Source organism: Phacochoerus africanus, chromosome 15 (assembly GCF_016906955.1).
Source record: "Phacochoerus africanus isolate WHEZ1 chromosome 15, ROS_Pafr_v1, whole genome shotgun sequence".
Lineage (NCBI taxonomy): Eukaryota > Metazoa > Chordata > Mammalia > Artiodactyla > Suidae > Phacochoerus > Phacochoerus africanus.
Genome location: NC_062558.1, coordinates 43,440,488 through 43,461,356, shown reverse-complemented (window position 1 = coordinate 43,461,356; position 20,869 = coordinate 43,440,488). Strand labels below are relative to the sequence as shown.

Here is a 20,869-nt window from a genome sequence, read left to right as displayed (position 1 = left end):
ATCTTAACTGTACCTGACAAATTGATTTCACTGTCTATTCCATAACCAGTATCCCTTTAAAACCATGCTTTCAATGAGCCAAACCAAGGACACTGTATCAGTGTCTAAATGAGTAAATTTTACTGACAGCAAATTAGGAATCAAGTTAATTGATGTCCGTTATGACATACAACTTCTATGTAAGGATGAGGAAGATAAAGGCAGCTGCCCCTTAATCTTTTAATGGACAGGGAGTCTGGGGCTGGTGGATGCAAACTGTTACATTTGGAATGCATGGGCAGTGGGGTCCTACTGCACAGACAACTGTGTATGACTGGGTCACCGCTGTACTACAAAAATTGAAAAAATATTGTAAATCAACTATAATTTTTTAAAAATTAAGTAAATAAAAATGAAAACAAAGAACTGCATTTATCCTGCTCTATTAGTTTTCTATTGCTGTGTACCAAATACCAACAAACTCAGTGACTTAAAAACACCACTAATAAATACCTCCCAGTTCTGGAGGTCAGAAGTCCCGGTGGGCTCTGCTGGGTTTTCTGCTCGGGGCAGGGGTGGTGGTGGGGTGCTCACAAGGCCAAAACCAAGCATCTGGCAAGCTGGGTTCTTATTGAGAGTTGCTGGGGAAGAATTTACTTCCAAATTCAGGCTGTTGGCAGAACTCAGTTCCCATGGCTGTAGGACTGTGGTTCCTATACGCTCACTGCCTGCCATGGACGGCTCACTCTCAGCTCCTAGAGCACTCACAATCTTTTTCATGGGGCCCTCTCCACCTGCAAGGTTGCCAAGGGTGTGTCCAGTCTTTCCTGGGCTTCCGTCTCTGACTTCCTCCTTTGCTGCCAGCCTCTGCTATTCAAGGGCTGGTGTGAGATTCAGCCCATCCAGAACACAGCCATAATTACATCAGCACAATCTCAGCTGGGTTGCCCCTGAGAGCAACACCTGGAGGCAAAAGTCATGGATGTTGTCATCTTAGAAATCTTCGATCCACACCTGACTGTCTTTAAAGGCAAATAAATAGCTTGAGTTGGTGAGTAAAAGCAATGAATGTGGAAGGAATGGAATGATTAGCAAACTCACCATTTTGTAACTTCCTGATAAAATAATCCATGTAGGCAAAGACCATCAGTGAAAATGAAACAAACAGCAGATGACAGCTAAAGGAGGAACCTGCGAGCAGATCACACCTGAGCCCACTTTAGAGACGTGACAGCAGAGTGGCCCCTATGTGTCACATGCCTCTTGCTATGCTAATCAAGCTATTGGAGCTAGCTTTCAGTTCACATGAAATTGAGGAAGCAGAAGTGCAATTTAAATGACATCATAAAGAAGCAAACAGAAAAATCCAGAACGTGTAACACTCTACAACAACTGGCCCTGTCTCTTCAATTCATCAATTACTTGGGTGGGGGGGGGTATACTAGATTAAAGGGATGTTATTATCAATTACAATACAAGAACAATACTTGTAAAAAAAAAAAACAGTAAAAGGACACTTTAAAGTTAATCAGAAAATCTGAATATAGACTCAGAATTAAAGAATTGTCATTATGGAGTTCCTATTGTGGCTTAGCAGGTTAAAAACCTGACTAGTATCCATGCCATGTGGAAAAGAGTTCAGTCCCTGGCCTGGCTCAGTGGATTAAGGATCTGGCATTGTTTAAGCTGCAGTGTAGGTCGCAGATGCAGCTCAAATCTGGCATTACTGTGGCTGTGGTGTAGGCCAGCAGCTGCAGCTCTGGTTCGACCCCTAGCCTGGGGACTTTCTTACGTGGCCCTAAAAAATTAAAACAAAAAAAAAGAATCATCATTAAATATTAAGCTAAGACATCATGTTCATTGGTTGGGATAAAGGTATTAAGGTTGTTTAAAAAAATTTCAGATTTTTGCGTATGGTCCGATGCTACAAGGGATTTGCTAATTGCTTTCAAATATTCTCAACAGAGCAGGAACATAAAATTGCTGAAAATACTGAATCTGGGTGGAGGATATGCATTGGGAGTTTGTTATTCTGGTCCAGAACTAAAATTTTTTATCACGAACAACTTCATTTAAGAGATTTCATTCACTGAGCATCTGCTGAGAACCAATCACCATGTTCAGGGCTTTGCATCCATTTCCTGCTGGATCCTTATGAAGTAGATACCATTTGGACCCCCACTTGTACAGCTAAGAAAACGGATGACATGACAACCAGTCTGGAGTATAGCCAAGAGGCCTGTCAGCTACCTGGAATCTCAGTGGAGCCTCAGAGGCCAAGCAAATGAAAGACTTCTACATTTTTTATTTCACCAAGCATTTTGACACGTTGGCGAAAGCTCATGGCTCAGTCCCCTAAACCACACACCAACTAGCAGCATGGGGGATGCTGGAAGGTTCAGAAAGAGAGAAAAGGATGAGACAGGAAGAGGATGGAGAGGGAAAGAGAAACCAGGGGGCCACAGAAGAGCAACAAGGTGGGAACCTGTGGAGACAGCCAGGGACAGAATCAGAGGGAACTGATGGGTAAGGAGAAGGGGGAGGGGTGTGTGCGTGAAAGAGGAAGTCAGAGACCCAGGGTCACACCATGCTTCCCCAAAGTCAGTCCCCCTTCCATTCTCCCCACCCCTCACACCAGCCGCAGTGCAAAGGAGGGACCAGACAGATGAGCACTAGACAGGTTAAATACAGAGCTCTGTCCCGCGGAATTACAGGTCTGTGTCTGGCGCCCTTACCTTGGTCCTCTCTCCCTGCCCCACCTCCCAGTCTGTCCTTTCCTGCGACTGTGTCCAAGTTTAAACCTGGCTTCTCCCAACCAGCTCACAAGTTAGAAGGAAGAGAAAAAGGAGTCATTATTCATCTAAACTACATTTCTTTTTTTCACACCTTCTCTGAGACAAAAGCCATGGACCATCAATGCCCTGTCAAGCCGCTCTCAGGGAAGAAACTGTGTGGCTGAAGTTAATGGCACCAGAGCCACATTAATGCCTTTAGGGGCTCAGATCAAAGGCTCCGGAGCCGACTGCAGGTGAGGATTTAATCACAACCAGGGAAAAGCCAGGGCTGGGGCCTGTAGGTATGATGGGGTGGCAGATGGGAAAGGGGTTGCAGAAAAGAAAGCAAAGGGCAGAAGGCATCAAGGAAGAAAGAGCCCTCTTGCATCTCAGAGCCTGGAACCGAGCTGCAGGGGAGGGCCGGCTCATCACAACCCACTAGGGCATCTTCACAACAGGGAGCCACTTGCTCAAATTACACACTAAAAAATACCTTCCTCTCAGAATGGCATTATTCAGAAGAGCCAAATAACGGAAACAATCAGTGGATGAATGGATAAAGGAAATGTGTTCTATCTATACAGAGGGACATTACCAAGTGAAGAAAGGAAGGCAGTGCTGATGGCCTGTGATACACACACCGCAACACAGAGGAACCTTGAAGACATCGCTCTGAGGAAAGCCAGGCCACGTATTCCATGATTCCATTTATGTGTCCAACACAGGCAACCCCACAGAGGCAAAAATTAGATGAGTGGGAGTTCCCCGTTGTGGCTCAGCAGTAATGAGCCTGACTAGTAGCCACAAAGATGGGGGTTCAACCCCTGACTCCACTCAGTGGGTTAAGGATCCAGCATTGCCATGAGCCATGGTGTAGGCTGGCAGCTGCAGCTCCAATTGGACCCCTAGCCTGGGAACCTCCATATACTGCAGGTGCAGCACCACCCCCCACCAAAAAGAAAAAAAAAAAAGAAAGAAAGAAAAAAGACATTAGATGAGTGGAATCTAAGGGGTGGGGGAAGGAGGAGAGTAGAGAGGGACTGCTGATGGGTTTGGAGGTTCTTTTGTGGGTGTTGAAAATGTCCTACGGTGAGACTGTGGTAATGGTCACGTGAAGTGATTTGTATGCTATGTAAAGTATATCTCAACAAAGCTGTAAAACATCCTTAAAAGTTTAACTAACAAATAAAGAATTCCTTTTTCCCCTTCCCTCCCAAAGATGCAGAGTTTCTCAGTCTTCTTATCAGGATGGTTTTATTTTCTGGAGGTTTTTTAGTATGAAATCAGAAGCTAAGGAGAGCATTTCTATAGATGAAGTTAACCATGCACCATGAAAGCAAGGAGAAGCAGTGATAAAGGATGAGATGAAAGCCAAATCTGTTCCCCCACCAAGCCCTGATGACCAGGATGAAATGTTTCCACATGGCTAAGAGCCACTAGGTCCCCCCACACTATCCTCAAAGCAGACAGGCCACACTTGATGTGCTCCTCCAGAGCACACCATCTGCCTCCTGACCACTGCATTTTGTGGGTTATCACAGAAGCCAGATCTACAGAAGACCATCTTCACAGATGGCTACTTTTTGACAAAAAGTGGTTCACAAAAAATCCAAAAACTTTCTTCGCTGGTTTCTACTTTACTTGAATGAAAGAGATCATTGTAATGCCTCCTAAAAAAAAAAAAAAAAAAAAAATCTATCTAGTTCTTACCAGGTGACCTTCCAGAGTGCATTTTATAGTCTTGGTTTCCTCTAAAGAGCCTTTAAAGAATGATCAGAGAAGGCGAACATGAGCTCGGAACAAATCACTTCCACAACCTGGGTCTACACTTCCTTACCTGTGTGTGGAACGGTGAGCCAGAATTATCTCTAAGGATATTCAGTCTTAAAGGGATCTGTGGGCCTGTGGCTATGCATCATGGAAAAAGAACTTAATGCAGAAGGAGAATTCCAGGAAACATTAGGAAGACTTTAATTTCTTTTTTTTTTTTTTTGTCTTTTTTGCCATTTCTTGGGCCACTCCCACAGCATGTGGAGGTTCCCAGGCTAAGGGTTGAATCAGAGCTATAGCTGCTGGCCTACACCACAGCCACAGCAACGCGGGATCCGAGCCACATCTGTGACCTACATCACAGCTCACAGCAACACCAGATCCTTAACCCACTGAGCAAGGCCAGGGATCGAACCCACCACCTCATGGTTCCTTGTCGGATTCGTTAACCACTGAGCCACGATGAGAACTCCAGGAAGACTTTAATTTCTTGAAATTTTAATAGAATAATTTCCTCTAGTGTTAATTTAAAAACTAAGATCCAGTTCCTCTGCAAACTTGATCTGAACAATTGCGGGAGGCAAACAAGATGCAAAGAGAGGCGAAGAGTTTCCTGGTCTCCTATATTCAGCTAAGCTGATTTCATGTAAAAACTTTCCATTATCTGTTTATGGCATAACTATGGGCAAAGGAGTAATACAGTCAGCTGGCAGGCCAAACGATGAATCCTATCCTTGAGAACAAAGTACCATTTAGGAAATTTCTGGACAGTGGAAACTGATTTGGGGGAGTAGGAAAAAAAACAGGTAGACAATACCTGTCATCTAATCCAGCTGTCAGTCACCTCTAAACAAGCTGCCAGGCTTTCAATGGCAGGTGAGAGAATATAACCTTTCCTTGTGGGCCTCAACATTCCCACTGAAGCAATTCCTGTCTGGTCCCAGTTTCTCAAGGGCGCTAACTGTTGGTAACCACAGGGCACTCCTACACAACCACAGGTCCTCAGGGGCCAAGACCAGCATGGGCCAGAGGTGGGCATCAGCCAGTGAGTGATGGGCCCTTGAGCTCTGTGTACACAACAGGGGGAGTCTCGCTGACCTGCTAAGAAGAGATTGCAAACGGAGCCCCAGGAGGAAGAGTCACTGTGTGTGACCGACAAGAGTGAGTGGCACCTAAAACCCATAAGCCTGGGAGAACTGATCAAATAAGTCAGCCCCACACTTTGCAAGGAGACAGTGGGGTGATATTTATGAAGATGCATGCCAAGCCTCCGTGATCACAGAAAGTACCAGGTCAGGGAGAGAAGCTAAGGACCTCAAACACAGGTCCCAACAGACAGAGCTTCTTTCTGGTTACCTAGTACCCAAGCCTTTAATTTGGGGAACCCCAAAACTGCTGTAAAACCTAGTCAAACTAATCTGTTTCCCAAGAACTTTTTTTCCCCCTCTTTTGGCTGCACTTGCGGCACATGGAAGTCTTCAGGCCAGGGGTTGAATTCAAGCCAGAGCGGTGACCTACGCACAGCTGCAGCAACGCCAGATGCTTAACTTACTGTGCCACAGTGGGAACTCCTCCAATAGCTTCTTTATAAGACATATTACTAGGAGTAATCATTTAGTATCTTACTAATTACATGCAATTGCCTTCATCCCCAGCTTGAGCTATAAAGCATATAAAAGCATTGGGAGCTGCACTTGTATATTACTGTAGTACCACCCACTACCACTGCTGGAATTACAGTTTGACAGACAAACAAGCAGACTTACCAATTTTCTGATTAAAAATCTTGTCAAAGGTGATTTCCTGTCTCTCCTCAAGATACTTCTGCATCACGCTCCGGATACTAAAAGAGAAGAGTGACATGTCTTTAACAATGACAGCCTGCATCACTGGGAGTAACCATCCCTAGACTGGAAAATCTACAGGTGTCTTCACTCAAGGATACTGGCTTAACATTTTTTTCTCTTTTTTTGGCCATGCTCTGTGGCATGCGGAAGTTCCCAAGCCAGGGATCGAACCTGCACCATAGCAGTGATCCAAGCCACTGCAGTGACAACACTGGATCCTTAACCCACTGAGCCACCAGGGGACTCCTTGGCTTGATTAACTTGATTTTGGTATTCATTTCACAATGTATGTGACTAATCAAATCATGACACTGTACACTTTAAAGATATACAATTATATTTATCATTTATTCCTCAGTTTAAAAAAAGCTACCCTCAAAAAAGGATACTGGCTCTTATACCCATGACTGTATGAACAGCTAACTAAATTTAAAGCTGGAAACATCACACCTCCAGCTAGTACCCTCTGCTGTGACTCAGGGCCAACCTTACATATAGAGACTTGACTACAAAAAATAAGGGGCGGAGTTCCCACCATAGCTCAGCGGTAACGAAACTGACTAGTATCCATGAGGATGCAGGTTCGATCCCTGGCCTCACTCAGTGGGTTAGGGATCCAGTGTTGCCCTGAGCTGTGGTGTAGGTCGCAGATGTGGCTCAGATCTGGTGTTGCTGTGGCTGTAGCGCAGGCTGGCAGCTGCAGCTCTGCTTTGACCCCTAGCCTGGGAACTTCTATGTGCCATGGGGACAGCCCTAAAAAGACATATAATGATAATAATAATAACAACAACAACAACACTTAAGGGGGAAGATCTCCCTCAACACCACTACTTTCCAAAAATACTAAAAGCGTGCATATAACATGTGACAAATACTGCTAATCAATAAATGAGTTTCTTCCTAGAGCAAAAACAAATGTTCCCAGGATATATGATTAATATTCAAAAAAATCACATTTCTATACATCAATGACAAACATAATTAGAAGGATGATTTCACTTATGATAGAAGAAATATCAAATGCTTTCATTAAAAAATGATTTTAAAAAACAGTTTAAAGAAAGATCAAATGCCTTGAACTAAATCTTTCAAAATATGTGCAGGAATGTTTTAGGGGAAATTACAAATTGTACTGAGAGTAAAGAAGATCTTAAAAAGCAGAAAGACATACCACAGTAGGAACAGAAAGACTTAACATTGCAAAAACTCAGACTCTACCCAGATTCATCTATAAAATTAATACCATACCCATAAATATTCCAAGAGAATTTTTCACAGAATACAGAAGCAGATAAGCTTCTTGTAAAATGTATGCAAAATAACATTGGTTCAAGAATAAATGAGACATTTCTGAAGAAAAAGAATGATGATAAAAGGGCATATTAATAGCTAAAACATTTAAGATAGGATAAATGAATTGATCAACAAAAAGGAACAGAAAACACATACATGGAACTTTGCTATGTAATAGAAGTAGCAAGGCAGAAAAATGAGGAAAGGAGGGATTATTCAATAAGTGAACCCCAAAAGTCATTATCCAAGTGGAAAAAGAAATTAAATCTCTCTCACTCACTGATGAGCAACAATTTGGCATTACCCCCTTCCTTTTTAACTTTTTTTTTTTTTTGGCTTTTTAGGGCTGCACTCTCGGCACGTGGAGGTTCCCAGGCTAGGGGTCCAATCTGAGCTACAGCTGCCGGCCTATGCCACAGCCACAGCAAAGCCAGATCTGAGCCGTGTCTGCAACCTACACCACAGCTCATGACAATGCCGGATCCTTAACCTACTGAATGAAGCCAAGGATCAAACCCGCAACCTCATGGTTTTAGTTGGACCTGCTTCTGCTCCGCCACAACAGGAATTCCCCTAATTTTTTGAGACAAACCAACTGAGGTATAATTTACATGTAACTAGATGAATATTTAATGTACCATTAAATGAGTGTTTCACATATAATACTCTCCTAATCGATATGACAAACATTTTTATTACCCCAAAAGGTACTCCTTTGTAGTCAACTTCCCCATATTCTAGGATCCAGACAACTATTGATCTCCTTTCTGTTAATACAGATGACTTGCTACCATTTTCAAATTTTATATAAATAGGAATTTCTCTTGCGGCTCAGTGAGTTAAGGAGCCGAAGTTGTCTTGATGAGGATGCAGGTTCAACCCCTGGTCTTGCTCAGTGGGTTAAGGATCCAGCATTGCCACAAGCTGCAGGATAGGTCACAGATGAGGCTTGGATCCGGTGTTGCCATGGCTGTGGTATAGGCTGCAGCTGCAGCTCTGATTCAATCTCTGGCCTAGGAACTTGCATATGCCACAGGTGGAGCCGTAAAAAAAAAAAAAAAAAAAATTATACAAATAAAATTTTACAATATGTTGTCTTTTGCGTCTGGCTTCTTTTACTTGGCATAAACAAGCTCCATCCACATTGTTGTGTACATGAGTATTTTGCTCCTTCTTATTGCCAAGCAGTATGTCATTGTATGAATATTCTACCATTTGTTTATCTGTTCATCTGTTGATAGACATTTGGGTTATTTCCAGTTTGGGGCTATTATAAATAAAGCTGCTTTAAGCATTTGTGTATAAGCCTTTTTATGGGCATGTGTTTTCATTTTTCATAGGTAAATATCTAGAAGTAAAATTGTTGGTCACACGGCAAATGCTACTGAACACTCTGAGAAACAACTGAAACATATTCCAAAATGGTTGCAGGATTTTACATTCCCACAACAATGTATGATAGTTCCAGTTGCCCTACATTCCTCGCCAATATTTCAGTTGTCAATCTTTTCAGTTTTAGCCACTCTGTTGAGGATGTAGTCGTATTTTAATTTTAATTTGCATTTCCCTGATGAATAATGACATTGAATATGTTTGGATATGATTATTGTAAAATGTATATCTTCTTTTATGAAGTGTGTAGTGAAATCTTTTGCTTTTTTTTTTTTTTTTTTTTTTTGGCCACATCCATGGCATGTGGAAGTTCCCAGGCCAGGGTTCTATCCCACATTGCAATTGCGACCTGCACCACAGCTGCAGCAATGCCAGATTCTTAACCCACTGTACCACACAGGAACTTCCTCTGCTGCCTATCTTTTGTTGAGTCATCTGTCATTACTTAGTTGTAAGATTTCTTTATATAGCTTGGAAACAATACTCTGTCAGATTCATGTGATAATATTTTCTCCTAGTCTGCACCTTGCCTCTCCATTTCCTCCAACAAGTTCTTCTAAGAACACAAGTTGATGAGTTCCAGTGTATTGATTATTTCCTTGGTGGACAATCTGTGCTAAGAAATCTCCCAAGGTCATGAAGATTTTTAACATATATTTTCCTTTAGAAGTTTTAGAGTTTGGAGTTTATGTTTAGGTCTAAGATCCATTTCATGTTCATTTTTGTGTACAGTGCAGGGTTTAGAAAGTTTTTTTTTTCCTTATAATACCTAATTGTTCTGGTATCATTTGTTCAAAAACTATCCTTCCCCCACTGAATTATCTTGGCTTTTTTTTTTTTTTGTCTTTTGTCTTTTGTTGTTGTTGTTGTTGTTGTTGTTGCTGCTATTTCTTGGGCCGCTCCCGCGGCATATGGAGGTTCCCAGGCTAGGGGTTGAATCGGAGCTGTAGCCACCGGCCTATGCCAGAGCCACAGCAACGCGGGATCCGAGCCGTGTCTGCAACCTACACCACAGCTCATGGCAACACCGGATCGTTAACCCACTGAGCAAGGGCAGGGACCGAACCCGCAACCTCATGGTTCCTAGTCGGATTCGTTAACCACTGCGCCACGACGGGAACTCCTTTTTTTTTTTTTTAATAATGATTTTTATTTTTTCCATGATGGCTGATTTACAGTGTTCTGTCAATTTTCTGCTGCACAGCAAGGTGACTCAGTCACACATACATGTATATGTTCTTTTTTCTCACATTATCATGCTCCATCACAAGTGACCAGGCATAGTTCCCAGTGCTAGACAACAGGTTCCCATCGCTTATACATTCCAAAGGCGATAGTTTGCACCTATTTACCCCAAATTCCCAGTCCTTCCTACTCCCTCCCTCTTCCTCTTGGCAACCACAAGCCTGTTCCCCATGTTCATGATTTTCTTTTCTGTGGAAAGGTTCATTTGTGCCCTATATTAGATTCAGATATAAGTGAAATCATATGGTATTTATCTTTCTCTTTCGGACTTACTTCACTTATATGAGAGTCTCTGGTTCCATCCTTGTTGCTGCAAATGGCATTATTTTGTTCTTTGTTATAGCTGAGTAGTATTCCATTGTGTATGTATACCACATCTTCTTATCTTGGCATCTTTAGTGTTGATTAAACACTAAACACATGTATGTCTATCTTTGGACTATCTTGCTGCATTGATCTATACGTCTATCCATATAAAAATGCTGTATTATGTTGGAGTTCCCATCATGGCACAGCAGAAACAAATCCGACTAGGAACCATGAGGTTGCAGGTTCGATCCCTGGCCTCACTCAGTGGGTTAAGGATCTGGCGTTGCCATGAGCTATGGTGTAGGTTGAAGACATGGCTCAGATCTAATGTTGCTGTGGCTGTGGTGTAGGCCAGCAGCTGTAGCTCAGATTGGACCCCTAGCCTGCGAACCTCCATATGCCAAGGGTATGGCCCTAAAAAGCAAAAAAATAAAAAATAAAAATACTGTATTATCTTGATTGCTTGGGTTTAGTAAGTCTTGAAATCAGGAGGTTTAGTCATCTAAGTCTTCCAACTTTGTTTTATTGCTTTTGGTTTTGTTTTTTGGCTATTCTAGGTTCAATGCACATAAGTTTTTAAAATCAGTATGGAAATTTTTTCCCAGAAAAAGCCTGTTGAGACTTTGATAGGGATTCTGTTGAATCAATTTGGGGAAAGTTAGACTCTTGATAATATTAGGTATATAATGCATAAATATGATATATTTCTCCATTTTTCTAAGTCCTCTTTAATTTACTACTATTTTATAGTTTTTGGTGTAAAATTCTTATTCTTTTCTTATAATAGCTTTCTTTGGTTTTGGTATCAAGTAATAATATGATTCACAAAATGAAATGGGAATTATCCCTTTTTATTTAATTTCCTGAAAGAGTTAGTGTAAGACGTATTAATTCTTCCTTAAATGTTTGATAGAATTTATCAGTGAAGCCATCAGTGAGCCTTGACTTTTCTTTGTGGTAAGGTTTTTAATTAAAAATTCCACTTCTTCCATAGATATAGAGCTATTCATATTTTATATTCTTCTTGTACTGATAACATATCCTTTAGGGAATTTGTCCAATTCATCCAAGTTGTCAAATTACTGAAAGTTGACCATATTTCCTTATTGTTTTTTTAATGTCTGTCAGATTTAGTGATAGTTCTTCATTCATTCTTTACCCTTACCCTATTAACACTGTGTTTTTTTTTTCCTTGATCAATCTAGCTGGAGGTTTAGCAACTGTATTGATCTTCAGCTTCTGTTTCATTCATTTTCTCCATTATTTATACTTTTTATAATTCACTGATTTCCACTCTTTGTTAACTAAGGGCTTATAATTACTGTGGGATAATTTGCTACATTTCTAACTTCTTGAAAAGTCAAATTAATGAATTTAAATATTTCTAATATAGCCACTTAAAGTTATAAAATTTCCTCTAGGCTTCGACTTAACAGTATCTCACAGATATTAATACAGTCTGTTTTCATTTTCATTCAAGTTACTGTCTAATTTCTCTCGATATTTCTTCCTTGAGCTATGAGTTATTTATGACTGAGTTGATTCATTTCCAGATATTTGGAGACTTTAGCTATCCTTCTCTTATTGAATTTTAGTTTAATTCTGCTCTTCAAAAGAAACTGGAGAGAATTAAAAGACAAGCCATAGACTGAGAGAAAATGCTGGCAAATCAAATATCTGATTAAAGAATTGATCCAGCATATATGAAAGCTCAAGAATAACAAAACAAACAACCCAATTTTTAAAAAAGTCGGCCAATGATATATATATACAGACAGTTCACAAAAGAAGATATGTGGATGGCAGATAAGCATATGAAGATATGCTCAACAACATTAGTCATTAGGAAAAGGCAAACTAAAGTCACAATATTACTATACACCTACTAGAGTGGCTAAAATTAGAAAAGATTGACTATACCTCATGTCGGCAAGGTGTGGAATAACTAGAATTCCCATACACTACTAGTGGGAGTGTAAAAAGGCAACACTTTGGAAAACAACTTGGCAGTTTCATAATAAGTTAAACATAAACCTCTATATAATCCATCAATTTCACTCCTAGGTATTTACCCCAGGAAAATGGAAGCATATGCCCACACAAAGACTTGTACATGAATGTTTCAGCAGCTTTATTTGTGATGATCAAAAATTGGAGACAACCCAAATCCCCCAATAGATGAATAAATGGATGAGTAGATAACCATATAATGAAATAACAGTCCACAATAAAAAGGAATACATTATTGATACAACATGAGTGGATCTCAAAATAATTATTCTGTGTAAAAGGAGCCAGATTTTAAAAAAAGAGAGAGAGAGTACATATTGTTTGATTACAAAGATGCAGGAGTAAACTTTTGGAGATGACATATACAGCAAAATAAAAAATATCTATATTTGTCCTTTGTCCTGATTCTTAGCACAGAGCTCCTAAAGCCTCTGGAATTTCCTGAGTGATAGGAGTATCTTATTCATAAGGAACGCTTTTCATCCATAGGTGAATTTATGCTAATGAGGTGGCCTGGAGGGTCCCTAGACAGCTTCAGGATGGGGCTGTTTGCCAGAGGAACCAACCATGTGATTGATTAGATGGCTGGAACTTTCAGCATCACCACTTGATTTCCAGGTGGCTAGAGACTGAAATCAATAACTAATAGCCAATGATTTAATCAGCTCTACCTATGTAATGAAACTTCAATGAAAACTCTAGAAGGATGAGATCTGGTACTCCTGGATAGGGTAAGGAAGCTCTGTACTCCACCCCTTCCCATTAAGACCTTGCCCCATGTGCCAACCATTATGCGGTTCTGAGTTACAGCCTTCACAATGAGACTAATCATAGGCATGGGACTTTCTTAAGTTCTATGAGTTGCTCCAGTGAAATCTCAAACCTAAGAAGATCACAGGTAGAAATGCAGGCAGACTGAAGGCACAATTTGCAGCTAGCATCTCAAGTGGGGGCGGTCTTATGGGACTGAGCCCTTCATCTGGGGGTCTGTTCCAACTCTGGGCAATTAGTGTCAGAACTAAACTGAATTGTAGGCCCCCAACTGGTGTCTAAGAATTAAAAACTGTTGGAAGAGAACACAATGTATAGGTTCATTATCTTAACTTTGGTAATGGTTTCACTAGATAAAACTTACCCAACTGGACACTTGAAATATACGTGTAGTTCATTTTATGTTAATTACATCTCAATAAAGCTGAGGTTTATTATTATTATTATCATACCACAAAGACACAAAATCTTGGGTGTGGAAAACTACACAACAAATAACCCAATTTCTTTCTTTCTTTCTTTTCTTTTGCCACACCTGAAGCATATGGAAGTTTCCTGGGCCAGGGATGTCTATGACCTATGTCACAGCTGCAGCAACCCCAGATCCTTAACCCACTGCACCAGGCCAGGGATCGAACCCGTGCCTCAGCAGTGATCCAAGCTGTTGTAGAGACAATGCTGGATCCTTAGCCCACTGCACCCCAAGAGGAACTCTGACCCAATTTCTTTAAGAAAAATTTCAAGAGGGAAAATAAAAGGGAACCTATAGTTCGAAAAGACTTAAATAACAATCAGGCATAACATGTGGATCTTATTTAAAACTCAATTCAAGTAAAAAAAAAAAAAAGAAGAAATTCTTGGAAAAAAATTGAAGAAATGTGAATACAGACTGAACATTTTATAATACTAAGCAAGTATCACTTTTTTAGCAGTAGCAATACGTTATGCTTGTGTTTGGTATTTTAGGATTGCTTATCTTTGAGAAATACAGAAATATTTATAGATGACATATCATGTCTAGGTACACTTTGAAATAATCTAAAGGAAACTAACTTGGAGGTAAGGATGAAACAAGACAGTAATGGGTTGGTAACTGAGTGATGATGACATCAATTTGATTGTCTGATTCTTTCCTATATATGCCTGAAATTTTAATTATCAAAAGTTTAAAAAAAATCAAAATCTGGCCTCCAGATTTCTGGGCCAATACCTTACAAACCTCCTCATCAAAATAAGCCATATCTACTTACTATATATAATACTATACCAGTTGGAGGCCTAATGGGGTTTTTTTAAGTTAATACCAACTAGTTGGTGATATACCAACCCTACCTGTTATGACCTATCAGGGTTCTGCTATATAAATGCATGGCAACTATGACAAGTATTGTATCATAATTTAAAGAATTTTTCTACTACTGAAGTAATTTAAAGATTAGCGACCAGATTTCTAGGTTCTACAGACTGAAGAATAAGTAGAATAGATAGATATCTCCCATTATCTCTCCCAAATAGTCTCTACATTCTATGTGAAGTTTGTTTTATTCTGATGTCCAAAGTAAAATGCATCTAAAAAATATTTCAAAGGATATGTAACACATCACCTAAAAAAAGCCAGTAGGACATAAGGTAGTTACCAAGATTAAGCAAGATGGCTTTGTTAGAAGCACCACCCAAATGAGACCTGTTACCGTTACGACCATCAAAAAATCCAAAAGGCAGACTTTTTTTAAAAAATAGGATGACTAAGCAATGATATCAAGAATCAAGTCCACCCAAAAGAAAACTACTTTCTTTCATATGTAGTTACTAAATATTTTTCACTAACTGCCCATTAAAAGCCCAAAATAGAGCTACATTATGCAAAGTCACAATAAAGACTTTACCACTAGATTTAAAGCCACCAAACTCTGCCAACTGGATACTGTGAAGAGGGCTTTAAAAGTTATCTGGTATAGTTTACTGTCAGCTCTTCCTATGGTTCCTAGTTCACCAGATCTCTGGCAGAAAAGTCTTGCATATAATTTGCATAGCATTAAACAATTGTGCATGAGACAATCTATATTTAGGAGATCACAACCCAATTAAGCTAAATGAGAATTCCTTTGTGTTTTTTCCTCCAATATTTTGACAATCCATGTCCTGTTTTTAATGCCTTTTTTCCTTTTCAATATATTACCTGATATTAAAGTGACACTAGACATAATTGAATTTCACTCATCATAAAAAAACAAAACCTATCATATACAAAAGTTACCCTAGAACAGATACAATGGGAAGGATGAACAAATGTATAGGGCCATTAGGTTTACCTAATCAAAGCTACAAAAAACTCTCTGATCTAAACATCCCTTCAAATTGGTTACAATAACCATTTTAGAATCCATGTACCTTTTCCCCAAAATACTTTTGTGTCAGTAATGATTTAGAAGCAGATTCACTCTATGGCTAGGTCACTGCCTGTGTGGAATAAGCCTCAGAGGACAGGAAGACTGGAGTCAAGGTGGGTCTGTCCGTGGTGGTGGGGGGGGGAGCGTCCACCTTGTTTCCAAGAGCAATTTTTCATGAAATTATCTCATTTAAAAGATCTCAAGGCAGAGCAGCACTATTCACAATTGCTAAGACATGGAAACAACCTAAATACCCATCAACAGAGGATGGATAAAGATGATGTGGTATGTACATACAATGGAATAGTAGCCATAAAAAAGAATGAAATAATGCCATTTGCAGCAACAAGGATGGACCTAGAGATTATCATACTAAGTAAGTCAGACAAAGACAAATACCATATGATATCACCTATATGTGGAATCTAAAATATGACAGAAATGAACTTATCTACCAAACAGAAACAAATTGACAGACCTAGAGAACAGACTTGTGATTGGGAAGAGGGAGGGGAGGTGAGGGAGGGAGGGATTGGGAGTTTGGGGTTAGCAGATGCAAACCAGTACATACAGGATGAATACACAACAAGGTCCTAACCTATAGCACGGGGAACTATATTCAATATCCTGTGATAAACCACTAAGAAAAAGAATATGAAAAAGAATGTATATATGTATAACTGAATCGCTTTGCTGTATAGCAGAAATTAATACATTGTAAATTAACTATACTTCAATAAAATAAATTTTTAAAAAAAGATCCCAAGGGGCTCACATTTTGCCCAATGTCCAAACTCCTTGGTTGGGGGGCATTTCCAAAGAGGCCCCAGCCTACATCATCAACCACATCTTCCCTCTGTCCTCACATGGTAGCCCCGCAGGATTTCTTCACTGCTCGATAATTCCGTAAATGCCATTCCTGCTGACGCCTCTCCTCACGTGAAAACCTCCTTCTCACCCTCCAGGATCCAGCTTGGGGTCACTAACCTTCCCCATCCCCTGGAGAAGCAAACCCTCTCCTTTCAGTTTCCACTGTGAGTTGTACAGCACTGCTGGACCACTTTGCCCACAATATACCATATTTATACACACCTCCACATCCATCCTCTGTTCATTTAATCGTTCATTTAAAACAGGTAGTGACGAGTGTTTCTGCTGTGGTGCAGTGGAAATGCATCTGACTGGTATCCACGAGGACACAGGTTCAATCCCTGGCCTCGCTCAGTGAGTTAAGGATCTGGCGTTGTGGTGAGCTGCAGCGTAGGTCAAGACAGAGCTTAGATTCCATGTTGCTGTGGCTATGGCCTAGGCCGACAGTTACAGCTCCGATTTGACCCCTAGCCTTGGAACTTCCATATGCTGCCGGTGCAGCCCTAAAAGGCAAAAAAAATAAAACAAAACAATCAACAAAAAACAGGTAGTGGCGTCCTCTCTGCGAGCCCGGCACTGTGCGTGACACACGAAATACACAGCGAGTCCTACCCGGTCTCTGCCCTAAAGGGTCACGTCTAGAGGGGTGGCAGTGGAGTAAGCAGGGAGTCCCAATGCAGTGTGACAAGTACGCCTCAATAGGGGCAATTACAGGGGCTAGAGAGTCCAGTGCAATGAGGCTGAACTACAGACCAGAGGGGACACCGGCAAAGATGAGGTGACAGAGAAAGCCAAGGGGCCACTCGTGCAGCATGTGATAAATCATGCCAGCTGGCACCAATAACTGAAGGAAACAGATGAAGGACAGCAGTGATTACACACACACACACACACACACACACACACACACACACACAGAAGAATGCCATTAACATAAAGCCTCCACTTTCAGACAATTTATTTTTCTAAGTATGTGAGAAGAAGACCTAAATTACCACCCTTGAGATTAATGTCCAGCTTTTCAAGGCCTTTTTTTTTTTTTTTTTTTTAAGCAAACGCTTCCTTTCCACAGATGACATTTTGTTCCTACAACTGGCAAAAATGCTGACTGGGATATAAATCGCCATGCTTCCCTGCCCCCCAGCTCTTCTCTAAGACAAGGTGAACCAGTCCAGAACCTCAGTGGTCAAGCACTCTCGAGGCAAATAGATTTACAAGCTAAAATATGCTCTGTACAAGATCATCCAATGGAATTTTTTTTTTTTTTGTCTTTTTGCTGTTTCTTGGGTTGCTCCAGCGGCATATGGAGGTTCCCAGGCTAGGGGTCTAATCGGAGCTGTAGCCGCCGGCCTACACCAGAGCCACAGCAACGCAGGATCCGAGCCATATCTTAAACCTACAGCACAACTCACGGCAACCCCGGATCCTTAACCCACTGAGCAAGGCCAGGGATCGAACCCGCAACCTCATGGTTCCTAGTCAGATTTGTTCCTAGTCGATTTGCCACGGGTCAAATCGGAGCTGCAGCTGCCAGCCTGCACCACAGCCAGTTTCTAGTGCACAGTAAAGTGATTCATTATATACACATATATATTCTTTTTCATATTCTGTCATTATGGTTTATCACAGGATATGGTTTATCACAGGATATAGTCCCCTATGCTATAAAGTAGGACCTTGTTGTTTATTCATCCTGTATATACTAGTTTGCATGTGCTAACCCCAAACTAATCTGTCCCTCCCCCATGTCCCTCCCCCTTAGCAACCACAGATTCCACACATAAGTGATATCATATGGTATTTGTCTTTCTCTTTCTGACTTACTTCACCTAGTATGATCATCTCTAAATCCATCCACATTGCTACAAATGACATCATTTCATTCTTTTTTATGGCTGAATATCAACTACTCATCTTTCAATTTGTTATATGATATCATTCGTCACACGGGAACTCTTAATCCATGTCATGCATTCATTAATTTCCTCCTTTATGGTTTCTGGGTTTGGAGTTTGACTAGGACAGCCTTTTATACTCCAGAGAAATAAAAATATATTCTCTCATATTCTTCTATTTTTTATTAATTTTATGATTATCTCATTAAACACTGGAGAATTTGGTTTTTGGTACAATGCGGAGGGGTTGTGACTATCTGGTGGCCAGTTAGCAAGCACAATCCTTTCCCCAATAGACTCAAAATGCCACCTTTACTCATAAGCTAAGTTCAAATTATACTCCACAGATGAATATAAATATGAATACACATGGGATTCTGCATGCTGTGCCCACTTATGTGTCTGTGTCTGAAACAAGACCACAATGTGTTAATTCTTAGAGCAATGTTTTATATTTGGTAGAGCAGACCCTTACTGTTTCACTTTTCCAAAATGTTATTGGTTATTTTTGCCCATTTTTCTCTTCCAGATGAGTGAAGATCAGCTTATCACATTCTTTAAAATTCTCGTGTGAATTTTTTTTAGAGTATAGTTGATTTACAGGGTTGTGTCCATTTCTGCTGTACAGCATAGTGACCCAGTCATACATGTATATACATTCTTTTTCTCATATTCTCTTCCATCATGTTCTACCCCAAGATACTGCACATAGTTCCCTGTGCTGTACAGCAGGACTTCACTGCTTATTCATCTGGTGTGAATTTGATTGGGATAGATTAATTTGAAAAGAATTCACATCTTTCCTGTACTGAGTCTGACTATCTAGAAATACCAGGTAACTCTGTCATGTAACCAGGTTTGCTTTGACTTAAGTTTTGGCTTTCTTCATACTGGTCTTACCAATAATTAGTTAGTGAGGTCTCATTTAGAGGAACACATTAGAAAAGTTATTTTAAAGTAAGTATTTTGAAATGTTTTGATGAATTAAAATTCACATAATGTAAAAATAGAAAGATGTTAAAGGAACCTCAGTGAGAAAGAATTATACTGCAGCGTCTCATTAGGCATGGAAATACACTTAGAGGGTAGATTGTCTTAAATAGCACGGGTTATTATTTTTTTCCTGCTAAATGTAAACATCAGAACTATGATTTGATAGATATTCATGACTAAAGCAGTTCAGTGAAGTCGTCTGTACTCAGGGAGTAAATGGATATGGTTTTCTAAAATTTCATGTCTTAACTACGCTTTCTCTCTTGAATAATCTTTTTGTAGCTTTTTTCCCTCATCCTTGGAGAAGTCTTCAGGTCAAATGGCTGTAAATCTGTCCACATGACTTGAATTAATCAGAACTCTGGTTGCAAATAAATTTACTACAAACCTACCCCTATCTTTATGATCAGGGTCCTGGAGCCTCTTTTTGAGTCATCTAATGCAGTTTCCAAAACCACATTATCCTTCCTTAGGTCTCAGTTATTTGAGATGCAGGACGTGTTGGATCTCCATAGGATGCTGTCACAGGAATTTATATCCTATGTCACGTCACCAGTGCTGGTTATGTGTGATACTGGGACGACAACAAGGTTATCTTCAGCCCTATCCAAATATAGTTGTGTTTTCACACAGCTCCATCTATGCTATTGTTTTAACAAATTACTGTAAAAGTTGTTACACAGGCCAAAAGAATGGCAGGGGGAACACCCATAACCCATCATTCAACACCTCATGAACAGTTTATTAAGGTTTTCGTCTGCTACTTTCATCCTCCCCCTCATTTCTCCTCCTTTTTAAAAAGAACTTTAAAGCAAATCTCAGACTGCATTTTCATTTGACCTTTACTACTTCAGTCTGTATTTCTAAAAACTACTGACACTTTTCTTCCATAAACAAAATCCACTATCACAGCCCAACCCCACCCTAGCAATGACAACACCTGAAGATCTAATACTCATTTCCAAAATCATATTTCCAGGACTCTCTCAGAGATGTCTTGTGTATAGTTGGGTTTGAAGCAAGATCTAATCAAGATCCACACATTCGTTTGACTCTATTTGACTCTAGAGTGCCTCTATCCCCACCAGCCACTTTTTATCTTCACGCCAATGACTTACTGAGGAAGCCAAGACAGCAGTCCTGGAAGATGGTCCCTGTTCTGGATTTGCCTATTGCTTCCTCCTAAGGTCATTCAGTTTGTCCCTCTATCTCCATATTTCCTGTAGGTTGAGAGTCAGCTCTGAAGACTTGAGTACATTCAAGTCTACCTTTTGGGGCCGGAACACTCACTAGATAGTCTTGGTACTTTATATTGCCTCATATAAGGAGAC

At 40.3% G+C, this 20,869-nt stretch overlaps 1 protein-coding gene across 1 annotated transcript in view; it reads right to left on the bottom strand.

Annotated features, from left to right (window-relative positions):
- The window catches only part of GRK3 (G protein-coupled receptor kinase 3), a 128,144-nt gene that overhangs the window by 92,855 nt on the left and 14,420 nt on the right, over positions 1-20,869 (bottom strand). The window contains exon 2 of the mRNA XM_047762235.1: positions 6,290-6,366. Within this exon, the coding sequence (XP_047618191.1) occupies positions 6,290-6,366 (77 nt within the window). The remainder of the gene's footprint in view (positions 1-6,289; positions 6,367-20,869) is intronic.